The sequence below is a fragment of the Centruroides sculpturatus genome, unplaced genomic scaffold, assembly GCF_000671375.1.
Source record: "Centruroides sculpturatus isolate CEXI.00-Female unplaced genomic scaffold, Cexi_2.0 scaffold1143, whole genome shotgun sequence".
Classification (NCBI taxonomy): Eukaryota; Metazoa; Arthropoda; class Arachnida; order Scorpiones; family Buthidae; genus Centruroides; species Centruroides sculpturatus.
Window position 1 is genome coordinate 212,521 of NW_019392612.1, and position 13,074 is coordinate 225,594.

Genomic DNA, 13,074 nt, shown 5'->3' on the forward strand with positions numbered 1-13,074 from the left:
TCCTACTGTTCATCATTCTTTGCCATTGAAAAATGAATTATGATATTACAGAAAATCTTTTTCACTATCTTTCTGTTAAATGTAAAAAAATAACACCCACTTGGAGATCCCAAAACACACACATGTATAAAAATACATAATTCTATGATTTTTACCATTTATTATTTTCATTGTTGTTTTATTCTTAACTCTTAAGAAATAACTATTTGGCAAAAAATACCTTTCAGGGATTCAAAAAGGCATGATAGCAGATAAATAGCAGATGCAAATATGAGTAATTTTTCAGTTAGAGATATCAAAGAGAAATTTTAAAAAATGGCATAGTCTTTTTAACATTACATCTTGCAAAAATAAGTTATGGTTTTTTATCATCAATATATATCTAAATATAGACTTTGCTCATTACTATATAGCTTATAATACTTTGTTCAACAAAAACTTTTCAAGATCTTTATATGATCAGTGATTAGTGTGTTTTGTTAATCATTAAGTTGGCTAATAACCAATAAATTTTCTTAAAAAGATACATAAATGCATTATTATTATTATTATTCTTTCAAATATTCAAGTATATTTAAAATAAGAAGTCTAAGTTAAAATTATGAACTTTGTTTTTTCCTCATACAGCAATATCTATTATACAAAATCAAATAAAAACAAAAATCATTTTCATGACATTTTCATACTATTTGAATGTATTTGGTTCATTTCATTAAACTGTACAATGTACAAATATATTTTATATTATTTAAAGTGATGATGATATCATTATTTTAAATTTTATTTGAACCAAACACCAATAAAATAAAAGTTTTGTGCATGACACTTTCTAAATTGCTTGTATCCTAATTATTCAAATTGAATTTGTTCAAAATCATTTGTATACATACTGAAGTTAGTGTTTTGTCTTTAAAAAATTACACTCAGAAATATTCTACTATGCTAATATTTACTGTATACTAGCTTATTTAGTTGCCATAAATGAAACTAACAATTGACTACGATCCAAATAAAATAAAAGACTATAATACAATAAATATTTTAACAATTCTAAAAAGTCTTTCATAGCACTTGAATGTAGTTTTGAATTGAAATCAAATTACCAAAATGAAGAACAAGAACAAAAATTGAAGAATAAGTTTTTTTGCTCCATTTTTTACTGAAGAATATTTTAGGAAAATAAGAAAAAAACCTTGTTGATCAATTGATCTTAGCATTAATTATTTTTATACAATAATATAATCTACAATATATATTAATAAAAATTGTATATGATATAATAATTCTTTCTAATTTAATGTTTGTATTCAGTATAAATGTTTTATTATTCAGTATATTGTTGTTTTTTATTTATAACAATGTTTTAAATAATAGATTAACTTGAAAGTTTTGATTTCTTAATTTAAAATATTGCTTAATGAGTTTTCAAGTTAATCCATACACTCAATAAAATTATAAGTTTCTTAAACTACCTCTAGAAGATACTGATAGATAAAATTTTAACTGAAATTTTGACTAACTTTCTTTTTTTACTTTAAATCTCAAGTAATTATAAACTTCTGTCCTCAATCAAAGGGTGTTGAAAATATTTTAAAAATTCATCTAATATGTTGCATGTGATGTTTTGTACATTCAAATTACCTTCCTCTTGGTTTCAATATGATTTTGAGGAACAAAAAATCTGTGGAAGATAAATCAATAGAATAATGAGATAAAAATATGAGTGAATATGTTCATACAATACCATTCAGTAGAAACTGATTCCCATTTTATGAAAGTTAAAATACTCTTTCTTTATTAGTATTATATATAGTTCATCATTCTCCAAAGATTTATTTGATAATCAGATGCAATCAATTTGTAAAATCTTTTAAGATTGCTGGAGTTCAAATTGTTGTGGTCATTATTTAGTCATAGCTAGTCTAAAATTTTGCAAATTCCTAAAAGAATTCAAAAAACACATATTTATCACATGTATTTGGTTTTTATCAATTCATAGGATTCATTTCACATTTTTATCCAATTTGCAACAAAATATATGGTTTCCTCTTTGTTCCATTATTACAAATAATATCAACAATTTACACAGTACGAAAATCTGTAATGAGATTAAGTAGGAATTACAAAGGAATTTGTTCAAATAAACAATTGGATTAATTAGCTGTGATAGCTACATCAAATCTTTTCCTACAGCCATTTAAATGCATGTAATCAACTTGTTCTTTATATCTTGTTTTTTATCAATTCAGTTTTAACTTACAAGGTCTGTCCCAAAAGTAAGTTTACTGATTTGTTTTATTTCAAGATATACAAGTTACATCAAACTACAAATGATCTCCCTCAAAGTATGACCCTTGCAAGGTCACACAATGGTTCCAAAGTTTTTTCCACTGATCATAGCAACACTTAAATCACTTTCCTTATGGGTGTTTAGTTCATTGATTCAACTTTTTTGATGTTTTCCTTTATACTGAAATGATGGCTTTCCAACTTTGATTTTATCCTAGGGAATAGGTAGAAGTCACATAGAACTAAGTCCAGACTGTAGGGAGGTTGTGCGGGTGTGGGGATTTTTCTTGGCCAAAAACTCAAATTGATAGTGCTGTGTGAGCAGGCACATTATTGTGGTGCAGCATCCACTCTTCTGCAATGTCCCTGTGGACTTGCTTGACCCATTTTCGAAGTCATTCCAAGACACCTTTTAGAAGGCTTGATTAACTGTCTGTCCTGAAGGTAAAAATTCTTTGTGCACAATTCCACGGCTATCATAAAAAATGATAAGAATCATCTTTACTCTGGATCTTTATGCCATCTAAACACCATGTTTCTCAATAATGTGACCTCTCCATAAGTTTTGGTTAAATCTGTAAATACCTCAGTTGCAGATTTCTTGAGTTTTACACAAAACTTGATAGCATAATGTTGTTTGAGATTTTTCTCCATTTCAAATGTAACGATGTGTTAAAACACTATCTTACAGAAACAGAGATTGTGCACATTTGACTTAACTAATCAACTTGAAACAGGTCTAGATATGCTGCTAAGATATCTAGCAACACAAAAATACCAATTAATAATGTGTTAAGCTGCACAGTCATTAAATAAAAAATTAGTAAACTTACTTTTGGGATAGACCATGTATACTAAATGTTATAATTTTTGTAACAATAAATATATAAATCTATAAAATAAATATTGAAAATTTTGGAAATAATACAGGGCATTTCACTTGAAAGTATCTGATTTTAATTCATTATAAAAAATAAATAGTTTAAGATATATAAAAGCAACAAGTGGCATCTGGTAAAAAAAACTCAAGTTTTATAGAGATTTTTTTGTTTCATAAGATGGAACAGAAGTTGAATTGTGATCATTATTGTCTAGTCATGGCTTTGCCACAAAAGAAAATGCATGCTGTAGTCTGGTATACCTGATAGCATGGCCACCAAGAGCTCCTGATCTGACCTCTTGGATCTTTCTGTGGGGTTACATGAAAGATATAGTTTATGCAACTTTGATCAGAGACCTTCAGTAGTGCATCATTGCAGCCATTGCCACTGTGAGACAGACATACTGCAGTGTAAATAGTAGAAAATGACCTACTGCTTTGATGTTGTCACTGACTGCTGATGATTATTGCAATGAAATTTGATGGGTTTTTCTTTTATGTAAAATCTTAGGTGAACATATATCTTTAATTGTTAATTTTTTTTACAGCCAAATCAAATTGGGTACTTTTGAGTGGAACACCATGTACTGTAAAAATCTTCAATATATTAGATTTTAATTATTTACCTAAATTTCCAAAAGTTGATCCTCCAGGACCAGTACCAAATGCTGATAACCCAGCTGTTGTACCAAGTGAACCAGTCTGACCTAAATGAATTTATAAAATCTTAAAATAGTAATAATTTACTATTTCATTTTTTCAGTATCAGCTTTTACTAAATAATTTAAACAATTTTATTACAGCATATCAGCAGTTTCCAACCTTTTTCAGTCTACATACCACTTACATTAAAAAAAAATTTTTTTTTAACATACCTCTAAACATCTATAAACTGAAAACAGTTACAGAATGTTGTCAAACAATTTTAAATAATTACTTTATAATAGATTTTTAATTATTAATTTTCAATTTATTTTAGTGTAGACACAAAATTAGTCAATAGAAATCAAAGAAAAGAAAGATTAATTTACATTAACTGAACTCAGATTTAGAAATGAATAAAATATTGTAAAGTCCATAAAAAAGTTAGTTAACAGCTCTTATGGACTCAAGTTTAGAAAATTGTGAATCCCTAGGTACAAACTTTTAAACTGAAAGAATTTGAAAAACTTTTGTCCTTTCTCACACCTCTGGGCATGAGAAAGGACAACAGAACAACGGAAGACAAAAATAGACTATACAATAAAAAAAAAGTCTTTTATTTTTGTAAATTTACAATTACTGTCCTGGCAATTTTATCAAATGAAAGAGTTTGATTTAAAATTACATTTAAAAGCTATCAGATTTTTTTGTGTATCTCTAGAAGTGCTTCACATATCCAAATTTGGAAAATGTTCCATTATACACTGTATATATTAATACCTTATTACCTAACCTTCAGTTTACATGGACTCAATTCAAATTGCATGATTTTGATTTAACAGTCAGAAAAATTTAATAAAATTTTATTTTGCACAATACAGTTTCAGTTTAACAGAGTATTTAAAATATTCTTCACTATTTATATTCAGCACTTCATTTTAAAATTAATTATTTTCATTGACCAAATTAATTGTTTAGGCCAATGCTAGCTATGGACAATGATATCACTGCCTTGCTACTTTCAACTTACATATTCAAAAAGAAGGAATTCTCCATTTTATACCACAACTTCACACCATATGCATTAAACTTAACTCAATGTCAAAAATTTGATTAAAAATTAACTAGAAATAAACAAGATTTAATAACAAATTTTATTAAGATAGGATTATCAATGTCTTTGATAAACTAATTTAAAAAAAAAAACTGGAAATGAAGTCAGTAACTTAAGAGATGCAAGGTTTCAACTAAAAAAAAATAATAAGTTGTTTCTTCATCAACAAGCAAAAAAGTTGCAGAATAAAATTTCATTTTTGTTAATTTTATAACAGTTAAAAAAAAATTTAAACCTTGGAACCTAATCCCCCATTCTCATACTGAATAGTTTTGATTTACAGTTTCAATTTTGCATAGAATCAATCTACCATATAAACTGAGGGTTAGGTTATATCATATAATAAGATCTTAAAATAAACATACAGTCGATCCCCCTATAAGATCATTGATTTTTCCGTTTTATCTGAATTACATGTTGTACGAGTCACTTATATTTTACAAATATGTGAGCCGTTCACAGCCCGGCACACGTATTTGTAAAATCTAAGTGACTCGTACAACATGTAATTCAGATAAAACGGAAAAATCAATGATCTTATAGGGGGATCGACTGTACTTTCACATTATATTTTTACAATAAAAATATATCTTTATATAATATTTACTTTGTTTCTTCTTATAAATAACAAACAAGTTATGAAGGTTGTGCAGAATTAAATATTAGATGCTATACAATTATATATATTATTATATTTACCAAAGTTAAATCCTGAGCCTAAAGATGGGGTTGTAGTAGAACTGCCAAGACCACCAAAGGAAAATCCACTTGAAGGAGCAACAGAAGTTGATCCCAATCCTCCAAAACTAAATCCTGTAGTGGTTACTGCCGTTCCCAAACCACTGAATGAAAAACTACTGGTACCAGTTCCAAAAGAAAAATTACCCGAAGTTGTTGCTCCAAATGAAAATCCAGGAGCTGGAGTAGTACTCGATCCCAGTGTTCCAAAAGAAAATCCTGAATAAATTCAGATATAATATAATTAATTAATATCTGAATTTATTCAAATATTAATTAATTATATTTATTAATATCTGATATAATTATATTTATTAACATCAGATATAATTATATTAATAATTATATCTGAATTTATTCAGGATTTTCTTTATTATTCTTTTTGTTATTTGTTTAATATATTTATAACAATATAATTATTATAAGTATATTAAACAAATAACAAAAATGAAAATATATGGTATATTAATATCAAGTGCCTTCAGGATTCATTTGAATCTTGAGAACATCCCATATTAATAATGTATAGATAGATCTAATTTTAATATTTTTTTGACTATCTTTTCTATTTCTATTAAAATTATTATAATTGTATTATTACTTTCAATATTAACAAAATTAAATTAAAATTTAGAATATTCTTTTGAATGTCAATTTTTTAAAAAATTATTTTTTCAAAAAATTGATGAAACATCATAGGTTAGAAATTTTTTGTAGAAATTCTAATTATTCAAAATATGATACTTTAATCATATGTAAATACATTAATGCTTTATCAAAAAAACACTGAAAAGGAAAGTTTCAAGCTGCCAACATTTAAGAAATCATCATAGTATTCTCCAAAAGTTAAAGATCAGAAATTTAAATATTTGCTTTATTTAAATACCTGGTGTACTCCCAAATGATGGTGCTGAAGTATTTGTTGTTCCAAAACTTGGAAATGTTGAACCAGTTGTTTTTATGTTACCAAATGTGGGAAATCCTGAAGTTCCTAAATAATATTTTAATAATTATAACAATTGTTTTAAATTAAAATAAAAACAAATAAAAAATAAACTTACATATAATATAAACTGTACCAAATATTCATACCAGAAAACAATGAATTAATTTTCTTGCATAAATATTATTTTGCAAATGATAATTCACATTAAGAAAATTTTAGTAGAAATTATCAAAAATATTCCTTTTATACACTAATCAATATTCTCATTTATAATTTAATACAAATTAATATAATGGAGTAAAACATTCCATTATATTAATTTGTATTAAATTAATATAATGGAGTAAAACAATTCTCATTTATAATTTAATACAAATTAATATAATGGAGTAAAACATTCCATTACAAGTTACATTCTTGAAAATTGAAATGTAGATTAAAATTATTAACTTCCACATATAGGAAGTATAGTACTGTACGAGTACATACAAGCATGTTAGAGTGATATATTAAGATACATATTAACTTACATTCAGAAATATCCATAGTGTAAAAAGGAAAAAAAAACCCCTATGTCAGTTCAAAGTGGGCCTGCTAAGCTGTAGATCAGGGGGGGTGTCCAACCTTTTTGTTTCTCTGGGCCACATTGGAAGGAGTCATGGAGTTCTAGGCCACAAGTATATTGTGACCCAATTTTTAAATATACAAGTAGTCTATATTTAAGGATTTACATGTCTAGATTATAGTAATAAGTATTAAAACTTTATCACAAAAAAGGATATTTTAAAAAATTACTTCTACAGACGCATTAATTTCTACTTAGAAATAGATAATTTTATTTATTATAAAGGAGTCAAATAAAAATTTATTTGGTCTTTAATTAATAAAACTTAATATTTAATAAAAATTAATTAATAATAATTAATAAAATAAAGTGCATTTTTATTCAACTAATATATTTATAAATAATATGTAGCCCAAAATATAGCCAATGCGCCAAATGATATTTTTTTACACCAAACTAAAAAAAGGGTACCTAAATTTGGCGCAAAGTAGACAAATCTTGCAACGCTGAAAGGAATATTAAATAAAGCTAGAGTTGGGATTCAAAGGATTATAGACCCAAATTCGAGGAAAGGAGAGAAAGGTCAAAAAATAAAGAAGTGAGAAAAGTTAAACAGACCTTCTGTTATGCAAATATTGATTCTTAATTTTCCAACCTTTCTCACTTCTTTTTATTTTTTGGCCTTTCTCTCCTTTCTCCAAATTTTGGGCTATAATCCTTTGAGTCACAACTCCAGCTTTATTTAGTATTCCTTCCTCATTCATACATTTCAAATATTTGAAAATATTTCCTTTCTATTAAAAAATAAAACATGTATAAAGGTTTACGGCTTTGTGAAACTTCTTTTTTGAGGTTTATACCGTTGAAATAAATAAATAAATAATTTAAATTTGTCGGTTTTGTTTACATGTTTATTGGGCCACATTGGAACTTGCATTGGGCCGCATGCAGCCTGTGGGCTGCGGGTTGGACACCCCCGCTGTAAATAGTATATCAATCTATTTAAAATTAATTCCTACTTCATTCCTAAGTGCCCTGTATATTTCAATAGCCTCCAAATATTTAAGGCATGATGTATCAGAAACCCTGTATAACAGTCATGCATCTTGTAAATTGACTTGAATATCTTTACTTACTGCATCGGCTGCTAGGGCTGTGGAGAAAAGTTTCTTCCTGATAGTGTATTCATGTTCTTTCATTCTTGTTGCAAGACCCTTCACTTTTGCACTTATAAATAGTAACATCTATACCTTTCTTTAGATGCTTGTCTATATGGTGATGGATAAGCAATGATACCATTGCTCATCCATTGTCAAATTTGGCAATTAGTGATAGGCAAAGTAGTTATTTGTAGATAACAGTAACAAGTTATTATTTAAAATAATTGGAAAAAATAACAGCTTCAACAGTGGTATGATGAATTCAAAATCATAGATGGTTTCATGCAATCATTGGTGATTGATCAATGGTTGCCTGGAAATAAGACAGCCTTTTTTTAAATCATGACCATTATGGGTTCAGTCAGGCCCACATTAGAGGCAGCTGGGTGGTGAGGGATGAGCCCAAACACATCTAGGATAGATTCTCCATTAAAAATACTGTTTCCAACCAGGAATGAACTTTGGTTTCCAAGCTGGCCATGTGTAAGCCTAACAGATTCTCTATAATTCATTGTTCTGGTTGTTCTCTAGTTGTTAATTATACAATAATGAACAAAACATGACATACTTTGTACTATTATTTTTAAATAACATCTCTTATTATTTTTTTGCAAAATAACAGGTTATTAAATAACAACACATCACTACTAGCAATATTTCAAGCTAATGGTAAATTTGGCAATGATTTTTTTCAATCTGGAAAATTTTCTTTACTATTACAAATTTATTCAAGGTGTGTTCAAATTTTTTCCTAAAAACAGGGCTTGAATTAAGTCTTGGCAAACGAAACAATTACAACTGCCCAGGACCTGGATCTGAAAGGTTCTCATATATTGAATTATAAACTTTTATTTCTTTATGTGTACTAAGAAGGATTCCCCCCCCACTTGCTTCACTTGCACACTCTCATCACTCACTTGTTCAAAAATTCATTGATTCCCAGTTCTGTTGTTTCTATTTTTTTTCTTTTCTTTTTTGAGATAGCTAAATGTGTTGTGATGATTTTAAGCTAAGTAAAATCCATCTTAACAAACAAGCATTTATATACATATATAAATGCTTTGTTTGTTCATAAGTGATATATATATATATCTCACTAACCTTATGAAGCTTTGCAAAAAGTTTTAATGTACCATGAACATTTTCAGTCCATTTTAGGACTTTCAGGTGGAATTTTATTAAAGGAAACTTTTTTCAGTGTGTTTCTGTTCATGGTAAGTTAAAACTTTTGCAAAGCTTCTTAAGGTTAGTGAGATATATATAATTAAGCTAAGTATAGTGGGTGATTGGTTAATGAACAGATCGGATAACGAACACTCCACTGAACAAACGTAAAAAGAAGCGATGGAAAATAACGAATACCAATTAAATTTCCCTTGTCTTCAGATAACAATTCGAAACCTTTCAGAGCAAGGGAGATGTCAACATCAACACAATACCAATTGGATAGTGTTTCCCTGAACTTTGAAACTCTCCACTGTAATTCCAGCTTTTTGTTTACTTTTCTGACAAATAATGTTTTTATAGTCTTCGCCAGACTGTCAGGCACTCCGTAAGTTTTGTGTCGGTTTTTATTTTCTAAAGGTGAGAGTTCAACTGTCCTATCGGGTATTCATTAACATTTTAACACCAAAATTTCGAATTACCTTTGGGCCTCATATTTACATAATTGTTTCATGCACTAGCTGATTTCTGTTCTCTGAATTTTAGGGAGAGTGCTTTTCTGAACTTTTTATTTCAAACAGAAATTAATAATATTATGGAGCATAAAAAGAGTGGAGTGTTAAGAACCATGCTCACCACAGAAACCAAGCAAGAGATAATGGCCAAAGTATAGAGTGGGCAGATGTCTGATATTGCTAAGGCAGTATGGCTTGAACAGATCTACAGTAGGCACAATCTTAGCTAAGAAAGATATAATCAAGAAGACTCAAAGAGCTAAAGGAGTAACAAAAAATCACATCTGAGAAACAAAGATGTTCCAGCCATGAAAAATGGAGATTGCTTTTAATTTGGGTAAAAGAAAGGAAAATGAAAAAAGATGTAACTATTATGACTATCATTCAAGAGAAAGCTAGAGAAATTTTTGAAGAACTGAAGAAAAACTCCACATTCATCACATTCAGGAGATAGAATTCAAAGCTACTATTGGATGGTTTTCAAAGTTTAGAAGGAGAACTGGCATTAAACATGTGGTAATTCACAATGAGTCTGCTAGTGCAGATAAAGAAGAAGCTGAGAAGTTCTGTCTCAAATTTAAAGAATTCATTAAAAAAGAAGGATTTTGTCCACAACAAATTTTCAATTGTGATGAAACTGGTTTATTTTGGAAGTGCATGACAAACCATACCTACATTACAAAAGAAGAGAAAAATATTCCTGGGCATAAACCCATGAAAACCAATTGATGTTACTTTTCGGAGCTAATGTTAGCGGTGATGTGAAGCTTATCCTGCTTCTTGTCTATCACTCTGAGAACCCTAGAGCATTAAAAAAAAATTCCATAATTAAAGAAAAACTGCCAGTGATATGGAGATCAAATAAAAAGGCATGGGTCCAATGTTCCCTCTAATTTTTTTTTGTCAATGAGCAGAACATATACTTCTCTGAGCAAAAAAAATTTTGCTGAGCAGATTCTGAGCAAAAAAATTTTTCTGAGCATATATATATAAAATCTTATTTTTTTCTAAAAAAATTAAAATAATTAATTATAAAGTAGAGATTAAAATTCATTTTAAAACATACTTTTATACGAAATATTATCTTTTGTCAATGATTTAATGTATTTAATCGAAATATACGCAGCAATAATCATGTTGCAGACAGAGTGAGAAATAAGTAAACAACAATTCAAATAGGTGTGCATGCTCGCCTGCGCGGCACATAAATTCTCGTGTGCGGCAACAATTTGAACAGTGCGCGACCGCGCAGCTTAGAGGGAACATTGCATGGGTCACGCAGGCTCTTTTCAAAGAATAGCTGTTTGAAGTTTGGGCTCTAAGTATCAAGGATTACCTCCAGACCAATGAATTGCCATTAAAAGCACTGTTGCTATTGGACAATGCACCAGGACACCCAAAAGACTTTTAAAATAATTTGCTGGAAGATTTTCCCTGGCTGACAGTTCAATTTCTACCTCCGAATACCACTTCGTTGATTCAACCAATGGATCAAGAGATTATTGCAGGTTTTAAGACATTGTACATTCAAGCACTGTTTTGTTGGTGTTTTGAAGCATGCCAGTTCTCCTCAATGATGATATTAATTAAAAACGTTTTGGAAAGAAAAATTTGATATTCTTGAAGCTATATGACTTATTCAAAAGACATGATCAGAAGTCACTCAATGACAATTGAATTCTGCTTGGCGAAAGCTGTATCCCTCCTGCATTCAGGGAGAGAGAGATGATGTCCTTGAAATTATGGATGAAATTGTGACAATTGCTAGAGATTGGGAATTGAAAGTGAATAAAGATGACATTGAAGAGCTTATAATGGAATCTGAAACTGATCTGACAACACAAGAACTCCAAGAATACTTAAATGAAGAACACCAAGAAACTCAGCAAGATGTGTTTTCTTCTGAAAAAGAGGTAGATGAAAAAGGATCAATGCCAACATCTGCTATTAAAGATCTTTTAAAGAAGTGGGAAGATATCAGAATGGTCTTAGAATGGCATCCAAACCAAGTTGAGGTTAATAGGCTTAGGGATCTCTACAACGACAATGCTAATTACTTCTGAAAAATCCTGAAGAAGAGAGAAAAGCAATTGACATTGGACAGATTCTTGAACCCCTACAAACAGAAAAAACATGACTAATAAAAATGCAAGACTGTGTATATATGTATTTTTATTATTACATATAAATAAACATAGAAAGTATATATTTTTTTTATTTTTTGGAGTCTTCAGAATGAATTAATCAAATTCCCATAAAAACCTATGGTAAATCGATAGTCAGTTAATGAACAATTTGAATAATGAACAAAGTCTTGCAAAGAATTATGTTTGTTAACTGATCACCCACTGTATTTTATATATATAAAATACATCTAAATGGTTAATGAACAAAGTGAATATGCTCTATACTAGAGCTTTCATTTATTACCAGGACCTGCAGAGTATGGACAGAAATAAGTATTGAATCAGCTGAAAAATTATCAATATTGGATTGTGTCAGAATAATTCAGTATCATATTATCTATATATATAAAAATGAATGTATGTGTGTGTGTCTGTCTGTCCTTCATGCATTACCACACCGTTTATCCGATTGCCATGAAACTTTGGGAAGTTGTTTAATATACTCCGGCGAAGGTTTGTGGCATAGTACGATTGCCATGAAACTTTGGAAAGTTTTTTAATACATTCCTGCGAAGTACATTTATCCTACGATAGATGGCGCGCGTTTACATGAGCATTCGCGCACAGNAATAATTAAAATTATAAAGTATTAAAATATATATATATATATAAATGGGGAATATCGCACTTCTGACAATCGCTGTGAGTGTGTGGGCTAAATTTGGAGAATCTGTGCTTCTCGCATGGAAAACTGTATGTGGCCAACTCACATGTCGGAAAACCATCCGATTTATTTGTGTACGCACCAGACGGAAAAACAAAAAATATCATGTATCCACAAACACTCCAATAAATAAATAGAATTGAAACGACACTTTGAAATATTTTTCCGATGAAAATTAATAATAATTTAATAATAATAAGTTTCAATAAAA

At 29.0% G+C, this 13,074-nt stretch overlaps 1 protein-coding gene across 1 annotated transcript in view; it reads right to left on the reverse strand.

Annotated features, from left to right (window-relative positions):
- The window catches only part of LOC111617688 (nuclear pore complex protein Nup54-like), a 52,808-nt gene that overhangs the window by 28,304 nt on the left and 11,430 nt on the right, over positions 1-13,074 (reverse strand). The window contains exons 2-4 of the mRNA XM_023358971.1: positions 6,550-6,654; positions 5,625-5,882; positions 3,796-3,876 (exon numbers count right to left, since the gene is read on the reverse strand). Coding sequence (XP_023214739.1) covers positions 3,796-3,876; positions 5,625-5,882; positions 6,550-6,654 — 444 coding nt within the window. The remainder of the gene's footprint in view (positions 1-3,795; positions 3,877-5,624; positions 5,883-6,549; positions 6,655-13,074) is intronic.